Genomic DNA, 24,171 nt, shown 5'->3' on the forward strand with positions numbered 1-24,171 from the left:
TCAATGAAGATGTTGAGTAAAGATTAAAATTAAAACATAAATTGATCATTTATCAATTCAAATGAAAAATAGAAAAAAGAGTATTCTACAATAACGAAGGATTACTACATGTTTTGCAGGTCAAAAAATACTATGGTAGAAAATTAGCACTAAGCCTTAACTTTTTGAACACGAGCATCGTTAGGATTAGAGCCATCACAAAGGAGTTGCACAGCTAGCCGACCATTAGTCTCACCCTTTGTTATTTTAAATGTAGAACTTGTCACATTGATAGAGCATGATTGTTTTCCAATGCACGCTCCTTCAACCACTGTCATACTGTCACTTGATTCCCACCCACCTTTTTTGAATGAGCCACAATTTCCTTGAGGATCCCCATAGCTAGCAAATTGAATTTCTGAAATAGTTTTCCCACCTTGGCAATTTAATTCTAAGGTTCTTTCTAAATTTGTAGTGCCACAAATAGGACCAAGTGCAATAGTTTGGATTGACACATTAAATGGGTTGCCACCCATTTCCTCAAACAAAATCAATGTGTTACTTTTTTGATTTAAAAATGATCTTGGCACATGGTAAAACCGTTGAGATGGTTCTCCACACCCACTTTCACATTGCTCAGGCCCATAATTACCTTTGTAATCACATGTGTCACTGCACCCAGTTTTTTCAGCCACCATTGTAGGCCAATATCGTCCAATGCTTTTCCCATTAACCCATCCTTGTCCTTTTCCAAGGCCTTTCAAATCTAAGACCATAGAGTCTGTACCTTCAGGGGTTTCAAAGTTTGTCATGTACCAGGTCATTGGTCTTCCATTAGGAACATTATTTTTTTTCCATTGAACTCCATTAATGAGCTTAGGGTCAAAGAACCTTCGAGTTTCACCATTTAACCCGACCTTGTAAGACCAACTATATGTTGATAAATCCAAAGTATTATTTAGGTTGCTTCCAATGAGCTTTACAGGACCTCCTACGATACCCTCATCTTTCATATCGAAGAATGCACCGTAGTTTGCAAACCCAACTGTTCCGCTTAATAAACTTATGACATTGGTCCCTTGACGCAAAGCAATAGGCTTTTGATACGTAAAATTAAGGTTGTCATACGTTCCCCATTGTCCACCAATATACTGCCCATTAACATAGGCATGAAGAACATGACCAGTTGTGTTCACTTGCAAAGTTGCATTTTCCCAAGATGAGGTCTCATTGATGATAACTTCGGTCATGTACCACAAGTAATCACTAGAATCAAGAGTAACTCCTTTTTGCTCTAAAAGTTTAGGAGCTTTAAATGTCCCTTGACCTTTAAGGGTGTCATCCATTGATTCTTCTATCCAATTCCAGTTGAGAAGGTTTCCATTTTTAGCTTGTTTCTTAACATAAATATTAGTTTGGGCATTAACTTTTGCAGTGTTGAAAACCTCCTTGTTGCAATCTTGGAGAATAGATACTGACCATGCTGGAACATTGTACTTTCCATCATTTTGTAGATCAACTTGAGCATCTTTAGAATCGTCAGAATTGCTTAAGAAGCAAAATCTTTCTCTAGTGGCATTGTTTGCATAAGTTGTCAAGTATATTGAATTTCCATATTTCTTCTCACTAACTGAGCCATTCGTGAGAATCTTCTCTCCTTTTTTTAAGGCTTCATGGAGGTCTTTAAGATGTCCCCATTTGGGTTGATTTAGATTACCATATTCATCAAGTGGTGCATCATAATCATAAGCGGTTATTATATATGGACCACCTGCAGTTCGCCCAAAATTTGTTCCTCCATGATACATGTAGTAATTTTGGAAGACCCCACCTCTTTGAAAGAAACGTGCAACTGAAAATGCTACGTCCTCAGCAGTTCTATGTGGCTTCCTTTCACCCCATTTTTGGAACCAACCAACCCAATTCTCAGTAAACATCTTGGGGAACTTAGGATTGTTTGGCTCAAAATCGTCACAATAGTACCCATTGCAAGTATTGATCATAGGAGATGGGGCATTGACATGCTTGCACATGATCCACGGGACACCGATGTTCTGAGATACAGCCATTTGGGCACACCATTTAATGTATGAATTTCCTGCTTCTCCATATTTCTCAATGACATCTCCATATTCGTTCTCTATTTGAGCAAAAATAATTGGCCCCCCTTGTGGTGCAAATAATCCTGCTTCTTTGCACATGTTCACTATCTTTGTTGTGAAGATCTGCATTTCCTCCTTAAAAACTGCATTGTCTGTCCTTAGTTGAATACCTGGTAAGTTATGTAACCACATTGGGAAACCTCCATAGTTCCATTCAGCACATACATAAGGACCAATTCGCAGCACAACATATAGCCCAGCTTCTTGAACGTTTTTTAAAAACTTGATGAAGTCTAGATCTCCAGAAAAATCATATTGGCGACGAACAGGCTCATGAATGTCCCAGAATATATATGTTTCAATGGCATCAAGACCACCATCTTGGGCATTTTGAATAAGGTATGGCCACATTTGTGAAGTGCTTCGTGGATAGTGAATTGCTCCTGACATTATTATTTTTCGTTCTCCATTGATGACGATGGCATTTGAATCATACGTAACAGTTGTTGCTAGTGAACAAGCCCACAACAATGTTGAACTTGTAATAAAAAAGGTTGCAATACGAGGATTAGACATATTTCTTTTTTCTTTATGATGAACCCGGATCAAATGATTTAAACTAGAGCCATTTTTATAGGTCCAATTTCTTACTTGGCTTTTCTAAATTTAATTTGTCTAATCCATTTGAATAATTCTCATATATGATATATTACCATAAGTTTATTTTCACTTATTAGATTCAATTTCTACCTTACAAATACCTCTAATACCTGTAGGTATAAATTTTGTTCCTAACTTTAGATTTTGCTATATTTGTCAAAATTTCTTATCTATTTTTTCGCTTTAGCTAGCCAGGTGGGTTGTAACTAGCTATACTCAATAGGATGCGTACATGTTCGAAATTTTAGGAAGAATAAATTCAAAGTTAAAATTTATATTTTGTGTAAATAATATCCAAGCTTTTTACTACGCCCTATTTTTAGACTAAGATCAACACATAAAAAACTAGTAAGTAGTTTAATTTGAGAATATTTTTTTTGTAGCTGAATATATTATAGAATGATAAAAAACATAAGGACAAACCCTTCTTCAGAACAAACAACCCTAAAATGACAACATTATAGAAGTGTGTCTCATTAAAATTACTAGCACTATAACAAAAAGTATTTCTAGTGGCAACAAATATTGCCTTTAGCGGCAATAAAAATGGCCGCAAAGGCTTGTACCGGCAACCATACTTCCACCGGTGTATCGGGGGTCGGTAAAGGCTTTGTCGGAGCTTATACCGAGCGTCAGTAATGACGTCAAGAACAGCCGGTAAAAGTCATCATAAGTTAGCGGCCATAATTTCCGGCAATTACTATTGCCGCTAAATGTCATATCGTGCAGTGCCATTATAAAGCATTTTTCTTGAAATTGGTTTCATATCTGCTAAAAATGAAAAATCCCTTGAAATATCAATAACTATGACTTTGTTGAGAAAGAATAAACTGAAGAATTAATACTACATTAAACTAATATTATAACAAGGAATAATGAAGCCATCACTGTAACAACCCCCATTAAGAACATAAATTTAAATGCACCTATATATCCTAGTCATTTTTTAAAATCAACAACTTATTAAATACTCAAAAATAAAAATCCGAAAATTAAAAATTAAAAACCTAGAACATACTTCATCTTCTTTTAACATCTTTACCATCTTCAAACATCTTCACCATCATCTTCAACATAAAATCCAGAAAAATCCAAAAACTAAAAAACCAATCCCCTCAAACCCACTCACACTCCAATCTCCTTCATCCCCATGACCTCCATCATCTTAAAATTAATCCCTAACTCCACTTCCATCGTTCACTTTCTCTGTTTCCAATTAAATGCAAGAAGGTCAGAGGAGAAAGTATATAGAGAACCTTGCATCAACCATAGGATAAAGCAGAATATAAGGTCAGAGGAGAAAGTAGAAGGAGAAGTAGAGGAAAGCTTGTTATAAAGCAGAAGGAAAGGAGCATCAAAAGGTTACCAAACCTTGAATCCTTCTCCAACACTGCAGCAAAGCCTCGAGGCTAGAATAAAGCTCCTCCACCAGCGTAACTTTCGGTCGCCCTCGCCCAGCCGCTATAGCTCGGGCCACCGCGCCACGTCCCATCACTCGTTGTGCATTCCCTAATTAGCCGCCCTTGGTTCTCTCTCCCTCGCGAATGTCTTTCCTGAATCGCTCCTTCTCTCTCACTCTGTTTCTTAATCGCTCCATCCCCTCACTCTCGATCTCGATTATTCGAAGCGATGGCTGTTGTGATTAGGGTTTGGGGCTGAGTATTAATTCAGGGTTGAGAGAAGAGGTGCGGCGGCTGTGTTTTGGGTTAGGGAAGGAGAAGGTTGAGTCAGTGGTGGCGGCGCTAGGAAGGAGAAGAAAGGGTTCCTGCTCAAGTAGGATTAGGGTTTGTCATTGTATTGTTTTTAATTTTTAAATTAATTTTGTGAATAAATGAACCCTAAACCTAATTAGATTTAGGGATTAATTTTAAACTTAAAATGTTTAATTTTATTTTATTAATCCATGTGCAATAAGGGAAAATTATAAAAGCACGTGGAATTAATGATTGTGCAAAAATAAAGCCACGTAAGCTGGTAACACGGGTAGGGACCTATTTCGATTAAAAAAAATTCCAGGGATCCAGACTCGGAAAAAAAATTCAGGGATTTATTTTCGTACCTTATACAATTTCAGGGACCTCTAGAGTATTTAAGCCAATTTAATTTAAAGATCAATTAATTCACTATAATTTGAGACATAAAAATATAATTAACCGCAAAAAATACCTAACTTTCAAATTGGAATACTGGGATTTGTGACTTGTGGGCAGGGGCGGTTCTACCGCCTGGCTAGTTGGGGCACTTGCCCGAGCTCCGTGGCGGAAAAAAAAAATTTGATTTGAGGTGCAAGGAAAAAAGTGATTATTTTGGTGGTTCAACTTGGGCAAAACTACACCAAACAGCCACAAAGCCAAACAAAATCAGAACTTAGAAAGTTGAAACTGAACCCAAAATCACAAATCAAGTTTTTTTTTTGGGTAAGCAATGGATATATAAATAAGTAAACTGCAAAGAGGGTGCCAAAACGAAGAGAAACAGAGGAAACAAAAAGGGGAAGAAGAGAAATGAAAAAAACCCCACAAGGACCAAAAAAAAGTAAAAAACACAGTCGCTAAAAAATCACCCCTTCGATTGCAAACATGCATCAGTGTAAATTGGAGAAATTTCTTTCTTTTTGCTATACTGTGCAGAGATTGCAAACATTCTCCAAAAGACCAAGGAAGGATGTCCTCCAAGACCATACCCAAATCACCTTCAATAGTCCACAAACAGAGGCAAATAGATCTATTTTTTTTCTTGTAGAAGAAATAAACTTTACCGTCTTTCTAGGACTACTCTGCTGCACTTATTGTCTAGAACTTTCAATGTTCATATCGATCTCCAACCAGCTGGCAACCACTAGACTTTCATGCTTTTATTTTTCTTTGGCTTTTTTTTTTGTTTTTGTCTAAGATAGTTACTTTCATGCTTTTTTGGGCTCTGTAGAATCAGTTGGGTTTTGTACATATCTTTGGGCCTCAACCTCTTTTAATGAGATACTCATTAAGTTTGATAAAAAAAATTATTGACTAAAATAGCAAATTGTTTCATTATTTAATTCACTAATAATTGAAATTTTTAAGTATTTAAATAATTGCTCAAATGATTTTAGGATACTATTTGATACTACAGATAAGAAAATAGTTTTTTATTTTATCTCAAATCTATTGAACCTTTTAAGTTTTAATTTGGTATGTCAAACGTTATAATTATGAAGTATACCTATATGTTTAAGTTGAATGTTTAATTGATGAGAATGCAACATATTTACCATTGCAACAAGTTATTCACGTCGTAACAGCCGCATGCTTGCAACTGCAGTACCTACAAACCGCAATTTAAAAACTAGGTCAGACATTAAGTGTGGGCAGTTAAGCTTAGTACTAACCTGGCCCAGGCTCCACGAAAATCCTGGTTCCGCCACTGCTTGTGGGTACTCAAGATGGGACATATATATTTATAACTTGCTATCAGCTAGTTACATGAACTATAGTGAAAAAGTAACATCAATTTAACTAGTCGGGCTTGTGACTAATTAATCAGATGGCTTATGTTGAAAACACATGACCATATATCTCTTGTAATTCCTAAACCCGATTTTTCTCTATATGGTAAACAACAATATGAAATAGAGGAAAATACAAAAAACCACTGAGTCTCCCCAAATGCAGGGAAACTATACAATCAAAATTCAAACTAATTGAAAATTACGACCCTTCTTAATCAGTGGGCTGATGAGTTTAATTATTTGGACGACTCTAATCAACAAAGAGGCAGATCCGCTGGTGGGGGCTCTATGGATTGCAATTTCCCAACTCCATTCTCCACCAAGAAAACTGTGGCCAAACCCCAGGTAATGTGAACATCCAAATGACAATGCATGAGCCAGGCACCTATATAAAAATAATCAATACATTACAAATGTAATATGAGATATCGATTAAACATCGAATTAATCAAATCAACTATATATATAAAAGAAAGATTGCAGAAACAAAGGAACTAATTTTATCAGAAAGTGTGGTTGATAAATTAACACCGTATAATAATAAGACAAAAGTAAGTAAATAAATATATAGAAATCATATATGTGATATATAATAAGAACATCGGTGGAAGAAAAAGGTATCGGAATTGAAAGTGTAATTTTTTTTACACAACCAACCAATTAGATTTGAAAGATTTCTCACGTCAACTAATTGAACTAAAAAAAATAGATTTTCGCATATCATTTAAATTTGATTGGTTGACTGTATAAAAAAACTTTACAATTTAGAAATTACTCATAAAAATGTAGAAAAAAAAAACCGAAGTCGATAAAAAGTGAAAACGGTGTAAAAATGAAAAGGTGGATGAAAACTAATAATTGTGCTTAGAAATGGATATTATTTTTTATTTACCTGGGTTATCAGCAACAAATCGAATAACTGCCCATCCATTTACAGGAACTGCCACCGTGTTCCTCAGAGGTGGATCAACAAGGTTAAATTTCGACGTATCTTTCTTGGCATCGAAATTTCCAAACCCCTCAGCAACGATATAGAAATCATACCCGTGAAGGTGAATTGGGTGGTTCTCAGGTGTTACAATGCTTGTATCCTGCAACACAACCTGCACCCTCGATCCAAATTTCATCTTATACGCTTTAGTTCCGGGAACAGGTTGCCAGAGCGAACGGCTCACGTTACCGGTGTAATCAAACTTCACCGGCGGCCTCGCCGGGAAATCAGTGGTGAATACTCCTGGGATTCCAAGATACTGAGCTTGTAGAATTGAAATGTTGTTCGGGAGTGTAAAAGACACGTTGTTGACGCTCGCAGCGAATCGTGTCCCATTGGGCCCTTGGCACCTTCTTGCTCTGAAACTTGGAGGGCACTTGTTGAGCCCAAGGCCCACAGTTAAGAAGAGGCTCTCATCAACTTCTGTGGGAACCTCAACTTTCTTAGGGCTTCTGAGGCTTTTGGTGAAGGCAGTGACAATGTTGGTGTCATTATACGCAGGCAGTAGAGGCATCAAGGGTTTAACTTTGGAAGGAGAAGAATGAGGTGGGTTTCTGTATTCAAGAATGGCTGTGGTAGTGGTATTGTCGAACCCGGCGTTTTGAGCAGATTGGTACGCACGCGCTGCCAAGTAGTAGCGGGATGGTGGCTGGTCACCGGTGATTAAGACATCGGTGGTTTGGCCCGGTCCTAGCAAAATGACTTTGGTCGTAAATGGCTTGAGGTAGGAGGCATCAGCGCCAACCACTGTGAATTTGTGGTTGGCGATCGTGAAGAAGAGAGGTTGATTGAGTGCAGCGTTGATGACTCGGAGAAGGTTGGTCTCCCCGGAAGCTATTGGAACAATGACACTGCCTGCATTTTCTATCATGTTAGAGAAGATGGAAAGCCATAATATTCTATATAGGGAAAATTGAAAAATAATTCATTGATACCTCAATTTCACCTACAATGAGCTTACAACTATGAATGTTGAACTTTTGGAAGAAAAAATAAAAATCATAGCACCAAATAAATCTTATGAAATACTCCCGCCGGTCTTATTTATAAGCAACAAAAAAAAATTTACATAGTTTAAGAAATGTAGTAAAACTAGATAAAATGCATTAAATTTGTTTTGAATCAAAATAAACTTCCAAAATTACCCTTTGTTATTCGTGTTGGAAAGTGGGAAAGAGAGAGAATAATTAATGAGACACATTCTACAAATTAGAGTTAATAAGGGCATCATTGGAAAATAATAATTAATATAGCTCAAACTTTCATTTGGTTCTTATAAAAGGACCAAGATTTTTCTTCTCTTTCATGCTTATAAATATGATCAGAGAGAGTACTATCTTTTAAAATGAACAGTTGATATGATTTTTTATGGCTACAAAGTGTATCAGAAAATCACCCCTATTGATAGACAGTAATTGAAATCTCTTAAATAATTACATATTATGATTTATGAGTGTGTTTGAAAAGTCTCCCTTTTATTTTTAGTGGTCTACGGTTGTGTCATGCCTTTTTATAAAGTAAATAACTCTAATAAACATGACATGTGACATGTTCGATGTAGTTAAATTGATTCATGAATCATGACTTATCCTTTTATATATTCATCTATTTTTTAATTTCTTAATAAAAGTATCTCCACAACAATTATTACGCACCATTAGACTAATCCCTCTCATTCTATTGCAAGCACGTTAAGATTTTACTTTTTTTTTATAAATGTTAATTGTTAGTAAATTAGTGCTCCTCAGAGTTATATCTGAGGACACTATAAAAGTGGTTAATGATTTCTATCTTTTATATACGGAAAAATATTAAAACAATGATTTCTATCTTTTATGTACGGAAAAATATTAAAACGTATTAGTTTGTCTATAAGACCAGTTAATTAGTATATTAAATATGAAATACAACTTTCTGATCAATATGAAATACACGTTAAGAGCTATATTAGAATGATAAGTTTACGAAGTCAAAACTACGAAATAATCAAATTATATACCTTTGGCAGAGCACTTGTAAAGATCACCAGGTTGACCATTGATAGTGTACGCATCAGAAACATTTGGAGCAGCCCCAGTTCGTGTCGCCTCCGTCACAACGTCGATGGGGTTTGCGTCCCACCACTCCCCTGATCGATCATTATCACCGTTAATTAATTAATTTGTCGTTACATCACAAACATAATAATTATATTCCTAATCCTCTCTATGTTTTCATCAATGTTACTCATCATCATTATTACAAACTATGATACTTAATGTAAAAACGCTGGACTCTAAGTGAGGAATTAAAAATTTACCTAAAAGAATGGGCGTTTCACGCTTGGGCTTAGGGAAAGGAAATGACTCTTCTTCCCTTGGACGAATGATTAAGGCACCATAAACAGTGGCTCTTAGCCATGAGCTATGTGCATGCCACCAAAGTGTGCCTTCTTGTCCTTCAACGTTGAACCGGTAAGTGTAACTTCCTCCGGGACGAATGGGACACTGGGTCACAAATGATGGTCCATCCGCCCATCCTGTTCTCATTTGCCGAACACCGTGCCTACACAGAAATATGAAAGTTAGGTGTGAACATATCCAAACCTGTAGCTCGTGGTAAGTGAATATGAGAGTATTTGAGATAATAAAGGGCTTCGTTTGTGAAATACCAGTGAATGGTCACATTGTAACGAGCTTTGTTGGTGACTTTAACAACCAAAGTGTCTCCATTGTTGATTTCCAACGTTGGGCCTGGGAATTGCCCGTTCACGGTAATGGCATTGTGGGTTTTACACAACCTCTTCACTTTAGTTGCTTGAACCTATTCCATCACAAATAGTTTGGTTATTATATGTCTCCCAATAGACCCAATCCCAGATAACCGCAAAAAAACACAAGCCCGAAAACACAATATGCGCCCATAACGAAGATGAATAAAGAGCAAGAAAAACGTAAATGATTCTCATAAATACATATTCTAGCGACATTCAATCAACATACATATTAACAAATGTTTTTAACTGTCGTAAATGTTTGCCGCAGCTTAAACCTTTGATAGTATAACGTCGATGAGATTATCTCATCATAATCTGTATGTTATCTATGGGGTGCAAACAAAAAGAGGGTGAGAGAAACGTACAACAAACTCATGCTCGTGAGTTTTGCCATTTGCTGAACACAATGCTGAAGCTAAGAGAAGTAACATAGCTAAGAGGGTCTTGAAAGCTTCCATATCTTTTAGCGAGCAAATTATGAGAGAACACCTTTGTGAGAAGGCTTCAGAGGTATAAGGTTGCAATGCAAGTAAGTGAGGAAGAGAGTGCTTTTATAGGGGAGATTAGAGGAGAAAGAGCGTGAGATAAAGACGTTAATTTGAGGTGGGTACATTAGGTTTCGTTGTGGTCAGCCTCGTAGGGAACTTTGTTCAACCTTGTTAGGGTTGTTGCACCCACTAATTAAGTTCATCAATGCTTGCTTCACAAGTCTTCAGTTAGAGGTTGAATTTTCACAAAACATAATCATTGACATTTTGTTCAGCTAATATAGTACTATAAAAGAGATTTTAATCATTTTTTTTATAAGCTAAAAAATGTATTGAAATGAAGTACAATGGGTACTTCAACTCAATACAAAGAGCAAGTAGCAAAGAAAGCTAAAAACAATATAGAAAATTAAATTACAACTAAAAAAACATTAGAATTTTTTTTAATCAATTGATCTCATATTATTTTTCAGCAGCATATATACGTAGAAATCGCTACAGTGTTGACATCGTTCGACCCCGGTAAATTTTGGCTTTGTTTGACCTATGCAAATTGCAAAGTTTATAAATTCTACAATTTGTGTTAGCCAGAAACAACAAGAAACTGTAGGTGTCGAGTGGTATCAGCAATACTGTGCCGACATCTACACATAATTCTTTAACCCGCATTCATGATGGCACACGATTATTCACATGTACTTTTTTCTTTTTTGTTGTTGGTAATGTTAAGAAATCTCATATTGATTAGTGACATAGTTAAAGTAGCCTTTATATATGGGATGTCAATCCATACTTCTTCAACTAATTTTTAGAGTAGAGTTAGGTCTTCTAAATTTTAATATGATATTAGAGTTTATCCTAAATCCGTTAAGTAGCTAGAGACCACCCATTTATGGGTCATGCTGTAAGTTCATTGCTGCATATTTCACGGTTCAGATGATCAACCTTTGAGAAGTCTCATATTGACAAGAGATATGACGAAGATAACCCTTATAGAAGGCAATCCTCACCTTTTGAGCTAACTTTTGGGTAGAGTTGAGCCTCTCAAATTTCAATATGGTATGAGAGTTTATCCTAAATTCGTTAAGTGAAGCCCTCCCATTTATGGGTCACGCATGCAAATGTTCATTTCTGCATATTGTCCAACCCTGGGCGTGAGAGGGGTGAGTTGAGGAGTCGCACATTGACTAGAGATATTACCAATATAGCTCTTATGTGTATAAAAAGACAATTCTCAACTCTTAAGCTAATTTTTGTAACAATGTAATACCTCACAAATTCAAATTTGTAAGTTGTATAACTTATTTCGGGGGATTAAATAATTTCATTTCTAACAGGATCAATAATTTTATTTGTAAAAATTGGGGTAAAAAATAATATGTTTTATTTTATTTATACCGATCACATTGTTAGACAATCTATTTCTTTTCAGCGAATGCATTACATTCCAAACAGACCAAAACAAAAAGCATAGCACAAGGGTTACCTTTATTCTTTGCTACGAAAAATATAATAAAGAATAACATATAGCCTAGGTTACTAATTACCTTCAGAAAACTAAATATAATTTAGCGCAACCAGTCAAAGTGTCAAACAAACAAATGGATCATCTTTAGATTTTCTGTGTATTGTACCTATTGTACCTAGAGAGTTGTTTTTTTAAGGTATAGTACCTAGTGAGTTAAAGACAAAAGAGTGCTACTTTTGTATTATACCAATTTGACTTTTTCCTTGATTGCGGAAATCTATAACTAACTAAAGCTAGAGGGTTTTGGGTACTGTTCATCAAAAGAAATCTGCAAGGGCCGGGTCAAGGGTCGGGTCTTGGAGCGGTTTTTCCGATACCTATGCAGGATGTCTGAAAACGTAGGTACGGAGTATCTTCTCTGCAGATTGCAAATCTGCTGCAATCTTCCCCTCTTCCCCATTTACCCCCCTTTTCTCATCTTCTTTCTTTGTCAAATGCGCATGGCAGCTATAAAAACCCAAACGGTGATCAGCCATTGGCACTGCTTGAGTCATGAGTAATCCCTCCGATAGACTTCTCGAAACACCCATCTTTTGTTAAGGTTTTGGTGTCATGGCTTCGTTGTCTCGAAATACCGAGATTTGCCTCTATTCTTCCCTCTCTGTTGTGCTTCCCTTTCAATAGCCGCCGCCCCACTTCACCGGAGAACCGACAAACACCCCCTTCAACAACCGCAAGCATCCCCGACGACACAACCACCGCAAAACCCAGTTTGGTAAGTTTCCCGGTGACCCTCAATCACTATTTCTCTTTCCTTTTGTAATGTGATACTCTCTTTCCATTTCAATTTCTTAATAGCACATGCAAGAAAGGTCGATGTTAAAGTTTTCATTTTTTGACAAACAGCAAGAGGTGATCCCCTACAGTGTCAAGGTGAATGCTCCTAATGGTGTTGATGTTAATGTCTCACCAAAGCAAGCTTGTGTTCAGTGCTAAGAACAAGACACAGGCTTTTGAGGTCACTCTCACTACAGTTGGGTATGGTGGTTCTCAGAGTTTTGGGTCCATTGAGTGGAGTGATGGAAGTTACCGTGTGAAGAGCCCAATTGCTGTGAGATTTGGCAGTGGATCCTCATCATCATCCATGTGAATTGCACTCAAGAATCAAGATTGTTGCTGTGGAAACACGTCTTACACAGGTTATGGGTTCAACGTCAGCCTCTTTGGAATTTTAATTTTAGCCTATTGTACAAAGTACTACAAACTACAAAATATTTATTATGTATGGTGGTATTCTCAATGATGTTTCATACAGTTGTACTCTAGATTAATCTGAAATAGTTGTTGAAGGTCTTATAATAATTTATGGGGTTAAAATAGAATCTTGCATAAAATGTATGCGGATAATTCGGGTGTTGCATATTGATCTCATCTGATATGTTGGTGTATCATGTAAAACAAGATGTAAGATGTATATCAGTACATCATGGCACCTGAATTTCAAAAATAAATGTACTCTATTATGAAGTTATTTATTTACATTTGAAAAACTCAATGTACATGGATATTTATAATTTTCTAGCATCACAGCAGGACAAGTTTATCTTGGTGGGTGGGGTGTGTTAAGTGTATCTTTTCTATTATTGTTGTGCATCATTCAATTATTTAAGTGTTCAGTGATTCATCATGTTATTTCACAAGTTTTATGGCGTGTTTGTGTTGTTGGAGACTAGCCTTTCTTTAATTTTTCGAGTATTTGTGTCTTTGGTTGCTTCTCTGTATTGATATTAGTATTAGAACTGTCACTTATTAGTTATAATAGCATAGATCAATGTGTTTTAGGCAAAGGAAGTGCCTCCATTATTCCCCATTGCTTGTCTTGCAGTGTGAAATTTGAGATTCTCACATGCATGTTTTCACTAATTTTCATGGAATATGTTTTTTTATAGCAACTCTATTTAAGGTGTTATTTTTAAATTCTAACACGTTAGATTATAGGAGACTTAGGAGGTTTGACAATATGTCATAAGAGATCCGCCAAGGAAGCCATAGGGTAGGATTCATTATGTTGTGACCCTAGATTTAACAAATGAAACTGGATCAACTTCTGTATTATATCATTCTACAAATGAAGACATTAGTATGATGCCTCATTCAACTTATGTACTGCATCAGAACTAATTTGGGTAAATTTCATTTCATATGCTATTATAATTGTGGCAGATGTGAATTGGAGGCACTAATATATGATTAATTGCATATTGTGTGGATGAAATTGATGCTCAGAGAATTTTTGGATATACACTTTATAAGGATGGGAAAATACCAAGCTTTCTTATCCCTTGAAGAAATTTGACTCTGATATCTCTGGGAGAAGTTTTCACAAAGACCTTTTCATTCAGAGAATGCGAGAGAATGCTTCATCTCTTCCAAAGTATATACATGTTTTTATCATATTTTCATTCTTGAAGGAATCATTTCTTTTGAAGTTAAAAAAAATTCTTTGAATCTTACACTTACATCTTCTTACTTCCAATTTTGTGCAGTGTCAAAACAAGGAACTGTTACGTCTTTACTTGAAGAAAATGGGACAATCAAAGGAGTGCGGAGTGCTCTATAAAACCAAGAGTGGACAAGTGCTCACAGCAATGGCTCATAATAGTATATGTGATGGTTGTTCTTCAACTTGAGACGTTCTCTTTTCAACCCAAAGGTAATCATGCTTATTGTTGATTATTTGTTTAATGTGTATTTGGAAACTTAGGTAGATTTTTTTCTTTCGAAAAAAGAGAATAATATATATATATATATATATATCATATAAAGAAATAAAGCGTCATTACACAGTAGGAAACTTAGGTAGATTTACACGTCTGTGGATATGTGATTTTGAAAAGAAATCAGGTAGGTTCACATGTGTTTGGATCAGTGTTGTTAGAATAAGTTTTGGATAAAATTGATTTTGGTAAAACTGATGATGGTAAAAAGTGAGTTGAAAGTGAATTGATTTATGTTTAGATTCATTTATAGGAAAAGTGATTTCGATAGGATAACTTAATGTTTAGTACAAGTTGTAGAATTTTGAACTCATTATTTGCGCATCATCTTGGTGCTTAGCCACTTAGGTCATGTTATTGATTGAGCAACCCGCACATCATATGTTTCTCAGACTAGCAAAGTAGCTATGACTTTATCCAAACCCTCCTCCTTTCAGTTTCTTCATTTCTCTTTTTAGTGTCCCTCGATGACTAACAAAACATTATGAACTTCCACAAATGTTTCCAGTTTGTCTCCTCATTCTCTTCAAATTGTGTAGTATGTTATTTGGAGTTGATCTTAACTTCTTCCTTTTTAGTTTCTTTGCCACTATACATTTCTTATGTGCACTATGAGAACCTATTCATCTTCTTTCCACTTTTTCTGGTCTAAAGTAAGTTACTTATCATGTTAATTAGTCATAGAGTACTTATTGTACTATTATTTATTTTTGTCTTCAAATTTTATATAGATATTATAAAAATTGATGTCCCCTTTAGAGCAGTTTGATTATTCTAACACATTAATTTATGGTCATTTTCAGGGACTCTTTTTGCTCTCTTCCTTTTCATTTAGGCAATGCTTGGTATCACAAGGATGAAATTGTTTTGAGAATCCCAATTTTTTACATGGCTGGCGGGGTTGTGGGTGTTGATTAGAAATGATATCTCTTAAATGAAAAATTAATTCATTTAAAGCTCGCTAACTTTCAGTTTCTATGGTAATTCAGTTGTGTGCTATCAATATGCTTTTATGGAAATATATACATAGTTTGTTTTAGAAAGCTGAAATTTCATTAAAAGGGTTTACCACAGACTGCATGGAATTATCTGTTGGAACTTGAAAGGTATCTCATTTGTTAGTGTTAAAAATATGTTTTGTATTTGTTGTGTTTGGCTTTGGTTAATGCATTTATTGATGTTTGTTTTCTAGATTTTTTAATTTTTATGATTTATCCATTGTCGACTTGGATGTTTTACTCTCATTGACAGGTTCATATGAATCTCTTAATGTGAATAAAGCTGAATTCCATCGAAAAATAAGATAACACTACTTTGAAAAATAAGATAACACTACTTTAAGTTGAATTCCATCGAATCTAAATCGTGGTGTGCTCAAGTGTACCATGTCGAAGTCATACAATTTATTTCCAGTTCATGTACTCAGTTTTGACCGGCTAGAGCTGGTTTTGCGTCTCCTTCGAACCTCTTTGTCCGGATTTAAATATAATTAAGTCTACTTATAAATTATATTGTTATAAATATTAATTAAATATTTTTTAGTTGCAGCATTAATTTAATTTTAAATTTAAAAAATGAATAATATAAATATATGTGGTATGGTGAGATCTGAGTAATAATAAAATAAGGAATCATGATTAGATTAAATTAATCATAATTTTTTCAACGAAATTAATGATTTAGATCCCGTGCATCGCACGGGTATAATCACTAGTAATATTAAAGTGCTTTAAGTCCCTAGTAGTTTGATGAAAAGGAAATCCACGTTAGAAACAGGGTCTTCTTTAATATCTACGGTCCTGTCTTACAATGTTAATTCCCCTTAAACTTTGGCATGGCCATTAACCTAGTTTAAGGTTAAGGTTAAAGGGTGCCCGTTGGTTGTTGTTGTTGTCTAGCACTCTAGCTCTCATGATTGGTTTTGGTTGGTGGCCCTTACAATTGTGTTTCAACTTGTAAAACTGATTTTATTAAACAATATAATCGTTTGGACACAATTTTTATGATGACACACACACTCACTTGAAGAGTTTTTTTTTTACGAATTCTGTAATTTATAATGGTCACAAAACTGTTAGAAATTACATATGATGCTTGTGTTGTCATAAAAATAATGTCAGACAATTATCTTTGTTTACTAATTTAATCAGGCAATTTTGTTGATTCTGTTTTTGAGAAGACCATTCTTTCAAATTAAAGGTCAAACTCATGGTGAATTAACAGTTACTTTGTAAGTAATCAACAACTTATAATACATGATGTTATTCTCAAGTAAAAAATTCTTAACTAATCAGCAGTTAAAAAATCAACTACAAAATTTCATAGTCAAATTAAATTATACTACTGTTGAGCTAAAATCATTAACCCCACGATTCTCGACATCAATGTTGGCACGCCCAGTGGGACCGTTTTTGTGAAAACTAAGTTTTACAGAAGCGTTTTGTGTATTTGGTTTATTGCATGCTATTTGGTATTTGTTACTTGCCTTGATTGTGATTTACGTTTTATATGCACCTGAGAAGTGGTAGGACTGTAAGTATGGTAAGCAATCGAGGACGAACCTCCCCCCAAGGGTCTAACGTGGGCAATCAGGGCAGCCCCGGGGGAAGTAGCGGTAACAATAATGAAGAAGTGTCTACTGGGATGGGGCCTGGCACCACTATGCCAACCCAGAACGTGGCAATTTCTGCAGTTGCGGAAATGCCTGTATCTACATCAGTGCAGGCACAAATTGTTCCAACGGTTACAAGGGGAGACATGCCTTATGGTATGCCTACATTTATAATGCAGGGCATACAGGGCACGTATTCGACGTTCCCCGAGAATGTTCCCCCATTTAGCATACCCCCCTTTGGGGCAAATGGGACAATGCTGAACTTAGGAAGTCGAGTTAGTCCTCCTGGCCCTCCTGGCCCTACCCCTGGGCCCAGTTCGCAAATTTATTTGTCCACAGGTATGAACTCTGGTTCACTTCAAGCCATTAGGCAGCAAGTGGATGATAGCAACCATGAGATGGTTAACATGCTATCTCGACAGATAGGTGAAATAATTAACCCCGTGCTCCAAAATAATAATGCCAATAATCAGCATTTGGCACGTCAGATGGATCGTTTGGCTACAGCCCTGGGGGCACTAGTCGAAATCCAACCAGCAGCAGGGGTTAATCAAATCCCATTGCCTAACCATGTCCCCGCTCCTGTGCGCTATCAAGCGCCACAACACCAAAACATGGGGGCAAACCCTTTGTTTGGGGGAAACGAAGCAGTGCAACCACCACTGCAAAATGTGTATATGGTGAACAGGGATGAGCACGCTGATGGTGTGCTGGAGAGAATTCGACACCAAAACGCTGGGGGGCAACAAAATGTTGCTGCTGTGGTGGAACAATTGTTGATCCAACACGGCTTCAACGTGGGTTTCGCGAATAGGCCCCATTTTGTGTCGGCCTTTACAGAAGAAGTTCTCGAATCTGAGCTTCCTCGAGGCTGGAAGGTCCCCAAGTTCACCAAGTTCTCTGGGGACTCCGGAGAGTCTACGGTAGAGCACATAGCCAGGTACCAGATTGAAGCAGGGGACTTAGCCATCAATGGAAATTTAAAAATGAAGTACTTCCCAAGTTCTTTAACTAAGAATGCGTTCACCTGGTTCACCACCCTTGCCCCAAGGTCAGTCCATACATGGGCTCAATTGGAAAGAATTTTCCACGAACAATTCTTTAGGGGAGAGTGCAAGGTGAGCTTAAAGGATTTGGCTAGTGTCAAAAGAAAGACAGCAGAGTCCATTGATGATTACTTAAACAGGTTTAGGATGCTTAAATCTCGATGTTTCACTCATGTCCCTGAACATGAACTAGTTGTCTTAGCCGCTGGAGGTCTAGAGTATTCTATTAGAAAGAAAATCGATACTCAATATATTCGAGATATGTCCCTACTCGCAGACAGAGTGAGGCATATCGAATTGCTAAAGGCTGAAAAATCTGAAGAAAAGGCCAAGACCACTAAGTGGCCAAAGAAGGAAAAAGTAGCGTACATAGACGCTGACCCAATGTGCCAAAATCCGTGTGTTTATCGAGAATCCCTGCAAACATCGACATAAATGATGTCAATCTGGCTGAGCTCCAGCCAGGCGATCCTTACGTTTGTAAAGCATTGAAACCAAATGAAAATAAACTTGGGGGAGAAAGCCCCAAAGATACCACTCCTGCTGTGAAAACTTATACTTTTGATGTGACCAAATCTGATGCAATTTATGATATACTTGTGTCCGATGGTTTGCTTGTGGTCTCTAAAGACCAAAAGCTTCCTTCTCCTGAACAAAGGAAAGGGAAGAAATATTGTAAGTATCATAACTTTTTTTGTCATTGGACCTCACAGTGTGTTCGTTTCAGGGATCTTGTGCAGGGGGCATTGGATTCAGGGAGACTCAAGTATGATGAGAAAGCTAAAGGCCAAATGAAGATTGATTCTGATCCGTTGCAGGTAGCTGAGGCCAACTATGTGGAACATTTCTATATTGGTATGGTCGATATTTCTGAAAAGTTAGATCCGGGCCTGACACTCGGGGAAGCAAAGGAGGAAGACACTGCTGTCGAGGAACCAGAGGTCGAGAAAGAGGTGAGCTTAGATGAAGTTTACCCCAAGGCCGGAGAAACTCTTGTTGAGTTTTTATCCCGGAGCAAAGATGGCGAGAAAGAAGTCATGCTGTGCCCTCGATGCAGTGCCGTCTTCGACAAGTCTGCAGCCAAAGCCTACCAAGATTCTGAAATGAAAAAAACATTATCAAAAGAAGGCGCCTGTGTCTAGAAGGTTGAAATATCCCCACGAGGAGTGGGTTGAGAGGGGCCAGGAACTCGACGGCCACAAAGGCCAGAAGTTAAGAGGCAAGGACAAAACTTACGTCCCTGATGCTGGATTACCAAAAAACCAATGGTTCATGCCAGCACCTCCAAGGCCAAAACAACACCAAAAGTGGCAGAAAATCGACTTGGGCTAGGGATCCTCTTACATCAACAATTCCCGTGTGTCGCGAAGCTACTCCTACGGTTCCGGGAATTACTATGCTCCTGAGCAAATGACCAGAACCCAGTTCAGACGTTTCCTTAGGAAAAGGAAAGCTGAAAGGGAAAGAGGTGGCAAGTTTCGTTCACTATGGGACATAAAGCCAGAAGACAACCCTAGCAATGAACCTAGTGTGGCGTCGATTATCAATCAGCTGGACCACGCCATCAAACAAGAAACAACTGTGCCACCAAACCCGGCCAAGGAAAAGGGGAAAGATGTTGTTGAAGATGAGGATGAAGACATGCTCAAGGATTTCGATGACAGTGATGGAGAAGACCTCAACATCATCTGCATAGTGTCTATCTTGCCTGCTGAATTCGATAGAATCTCAGAGGTTACAGAAAGCGAGGAAGACTACTATGTCGAAGAAGAGCCAGATGATAACCCTTTGTGTTACTACGTGATGCAAAAAGGGTCTGTCGAAGATGAGAGAGCTATTTTCCAGAGGCCAACAGAACAGATGAAGAGCCACTTGAAGCCACTATTCGTTTGGGCTAAAGTCGAAGAGAAAGGAGTGAACAAAGTCCTTGTCGACGGAGGAGCTGCAATCAATCTAATGCCTAAGTTTATGCTCAAAAAGTTGGGCAAAACTGAAGCAGACCTAATCCCCCATGATATGGTACTTTCCGATTATGAAGGAAAGACGGGCTCTTCCTTGGGGGCAATCATGCTGAACATAACCGTAGGAACGGTGACCCGCTCCACATTATTCATTGTGGTCCCTTCAAAGGCCAATTACAATTTGCTGCTGGGGAGAGAATGGATTCATGGCGTGGGAGCAGTACCCTCAACTTTGCACCAACGTATATCCATGTGGAAATCGAATGGGGTCGTCGAAAATGTACAGGCAGATCAAAGCTACTATTTAGCAGAGACAGGTTACGTTGGCAAGAAGAATTTCGAGAAGAGCTTAGCCACAATTGCTCCTTTGGACACAGTGGTCAATCAATATTTCAATCCATACTCAGAGTATTCAGTGACATTGGATCCCATCCGGGGGTTGAACCTCAATGAAGCTTGCAAACCTGATGCCATGAGTGGATGGCACAGCGATGAAGAAAAAGATGCCACTACTGAGTGGCAAAATAATGGTAAAGACGATTAATTCGAGCATAGCTCGAATTTCGGCTTACGCAGCCGAAAACAAAATAAGAACGGCCTTAGAGGCCGCAAGAATGGCCAAAGAAATGGTTATTGATGAAGCTACCGATGTCTCAGTTCTGCCTGTCGAGATGACACTTCAGGATGAGGCAACAACAAAAAAGGATAACACGTGCTTGGAAGAATACGAGCAAAGCATCGAAGAATTTGAAGATCTCCGCAACTTGAGGTTAGATTGCATCTATGATGATAGCCCATTGGGTTTCGAGAAACCAGCGATCGAGGCTCCCAAGAAAATGGAAGCACAGGATCCCTTGGAAGAAGTAGATTTGGGTGACGGCCCAGATAAAAGGCCAACATACATCAGTGCTCTTATTGACCCAGAGCTAAAGGACAGGATTGTGAAATTACTCAAAGAATTCAAAGACTGTTTCGCTTGGGATTATGATGAAATGCCAGGACTTAGTCGAGAACTGGTGGAATTGCAGTTACCCATCAAGGAAGACAAGAAACCAGTCAAGCAATTACCCAGGAGGTTCCATCCAGATGTATTGGTAAAAATCAAGGAAGAAATCGAAAGGCTGCTTAAGTGCAAATTCATCAGAACGGCTCGATATGTGGATTGGTTGGCCAACGTGGTCCCGATGATCAAGAAGAATGGAAAGATGAGAGTTTGCATTGACTTTCGAGATCTTAATGCTGCCACTCCAAAAGATGAATATCACATGCCCATTGCTGAGATGATGGTGGATTCAGCTGCTGGTCACGAATACTTAAGCTTGTTGGATGGTTATTCAGGCTACAACCAAATCTTCATAGCAGAAGAGGATGTGTCGAAGACAGCTTTTCGATGTCCTGGTGCCTTGGGGACATATGAGTGGGTGGTCATGCCATTTGGGTTGAAAAACGCTGGCGCGACTTACCAAAGGGTAATGAATACCATTTTTCATGATTTTATCGAAACTTTCATGCAGGTTTACATTGATGACATTGTGGTGAAATCCCCATCAAGGGATGACCATTTATTGCATCTAAGGAAGTCCTTTGAGAGGATGAGAAAATATGGCTTAAAGATGAACCCTCTTAAATGTGCCTTTGGTGTTATTGCAGGTGATTTTTTGGGTTTTGTGGTGCATAAAAAGGGCATCGAGATCAACAAAAACAAAGCTAAAGCCATTCTCGACACCAGTCCACCAACCAGCAAGAAACAACTGCAGTCGTTATTGGGAAAGATTAACTTCCTGAGGAGATTCATTACCAACCTCAGCGAGAAGACCAAATCATTTTCCTCACTTCTTCGACTTAAGAAAGAAGATGTGTTCCGCTGGGAAGCAGAGCATCAAAAAGCATTTGATGGACTCAAAGAGTACTTATCCAACCCACCTGTGATGGTACCACCTGTAAGAGGGAGGCCAATGAAGCTGTATATCTCTGCCACAGATGAAACCATTGGAAGCATGCTGGCTCGAGAAGATGAAGATCGCAACAAAAGGGCCATATTTTACTTAAGTAGAGTGTTAAATGGCGCAGAAACTCGATACACTATGATCGAGAAATTGTGCTTATGCTTGTACTTCTCCTGTGTAAAGCTGAAATATTATATAAAGTCAATTGATGTAATGGTTTTTTCTCATTATGATATAATAAAGCACATGTTATCCAAACCTATCTTGCACAGTCGAATTGGTAAATGGGCTTTGGCCCTAACCGAATATTCACTAACTTATGCCCCATTAAAAGCAATCAAGGGGCAAGCAATTGCCGATTTCTTGGCGGATCACACTTTGCCTAAAGAAATCGTAACTTATGTGGGCATCCAACCTTGGAAGCTATTTTTCGACGGTTCCAGCCATAAAAATGGAACCGGAATCGGAATGTTCATAGTGTCCCCAGGGGGCATCCCCACTAAATTCAAATTTAGGATTAAGAGTAATTGCTCGAATAATGAGGCTGAGTATGAGGCTTTGATATCAGGCCTCGAGATCTTGATAACCCTTGGGGCAAAGAATGTTGTCATAAAAGGAGATTCTGAGTTGGTGATAAAGCAACTTACCAAGGAATACAAATGTGTTAGTGAGAATTTAGCTAGATATTACGTGAAAGCGAGTAATTTGTTGGCTAAATTCGACGAGGCCGGAATAGGCCACGTTCCCAGAATAGACAATCAAGAGGCCAATGAATTGGCACAGATCGCGTCAGGATACATGGTTGATAAATTTAGGCTGAAAGAACTCATTGAAGTCAAGGAAAAATTAAACCCTTTTGATCTCGACATCTTGGTCATTAACAATATGGCACCTAATGATTGGAGAAAGCCAATTGTCGATTATTTGCAAAATCCTGTGGGCACCACTGATAGAAAAACAAAGTACAGGGCGATGAACTATGTCGTCATGGGAAACGAGCTATTCAAGAAGAATGTCGACGGAACACTACTGAAGTGTTTAAGCGAAGATGAAGCGTTCATAGCAATCTCGGCTGTTCACGATGGGTTATGTGGTTCCCATCAGGCAGGAATCAAGATGAAGTGGATCCTATTTCGACAAGGGATGTATTGGCCTACTATCATGAAGGATTGCATGGAGTATGCAAAGGGATGCCAAGATTGCCAGAAACATGCAGGGATACAACATGTGCCAGCAAGTGAACTGCATTCGATCATTAAACCATGGCCATTCAGGGGGTGGGCTTTAGACCTAATCGGCGAGATTAACCCATCTTCTTCTAGGCAGCATAGGTATATAATAGTGGCCATAGACTACTTTACCAAGTGGGTAGAGGCAATTCCTCTACAAAACGTTACCCAAGACACGGTGATCGATTTCATTCAGAATCACATAGTATACCGTTTCGGGTTACCTGAATCACTCACTACAGACCAAGGCACAATATTTGTAGGTCAAAAAGTGGCATCATTCGCGGAATCTTGGGGTATAAAACTCCTAACCTCGACTCCTTATTATGCTCAGGCGAATGGCCAGGTAGAAGCGGCCAACAAAACATTAATCTCCTTGATTAAGAAACACGTTGGTCGAAAACCTAAAAGCTGGCATCAAACTTTGGGCCAAGTGCTTTGGGCGTACAGGAATTCACCTAAGGAAGCTACCGGGGCAACACCATTTCGACTAGCGTATGGCCAAGAAGCGGTGCTGCCAGCAGAAGTATATTTGAAGTCATGTAGAATCCAAAGGCAAGAAGAAATTCCAAGTGAAGACTATTGGAATATGATGCTTGATGAGTTAGTCAATCTCGACGAAGAAAGATTATTGGCATTGGATACCCTAACCAGGCAAAAGGATCGCA

At 38.0% G+C, this 24,171-nt stretch overlaps 2 protein-coding genes and 1 long non-coding RNA gene across 3 annotated transcripts; 1 reads left to right on the plus strand and 2 right to left on the minus strand.

Annotated features, from left to right (window-relative positions):
• Window positions 1–25: 25 nt before the first annotated feature.
• LOC130724187 (beta-galactosidase 15-like) lies at window positions 26–2,667 on the minus strand. The gene has a single exon (XM_057575363.1). It carries the CDS (start codon window positions 2,655–2,657, stop codon window positions 150–152), a length of 2,508 nt encoding a protein of 835 aa, XP_057431346.1. The 5' UTR covers window positions 2,658–2,667; the 3' UTR covers window positions 26–149.
• A 3,452-nt stretch (window positions 2,668–6,119) lies between these two features.
• LOC130726680 (laccase-5-like) lies at window positions 6,120–10,502 on the minus strand. Its single transcript, XM_057577980.1, has 6 exons — window positions 10,340–10,502; window positions 9,870–10,021; window positions 9,519–9,763; window positions 9,219–9,347; window positions 7,121–8,074; window positions 6,120–6,613 (listed from the first exon to the last, which is right to left on the minus strand). The coding sequence occupies exons 1-6, from the start codon at window positions 10,430–10,432 to the stop codon at window positions 6,483–6,485; spliced, it is 1,704 nt and encodes a 567-aa protein (XP_057433963.1). The 5' UTR covers window positions 10,433–10,502; the 3' UTR covers window positions 6,120–6,482.
• A 3,658-nt stretch (window positions 10,503–14,160) lies between these two features.
• LOC130722307 (uncharacterized) lies at window positions 14,161–15,620 on the plus strand. Its single transcript, XR_009013895.1, has 3 exons — window positions 14,161–14,364; window positions 14,477–14,643; window positions 15,511–15,620. It is a non-coding gene; the product is annotated as an uncharacterized LOC130722307 (long non-coding RNA).
• Window positions 15,621–24,171: the final 8,551 nt, after the last annotated feature.

Source organism: Lotus japonicus, chromosome 6 (assembly GCF_012489685.1).
Source record: "Lotus japonicus ecotype B-129 chromosome 6, LjGifu_v1.2".
Taxonomy (NCBI): Eukaryota; Viridiplantae; Streptophyta; class Magnoliopsida; order Fabales; family Fabaceae; genus Lotus; species Lotus japonicus.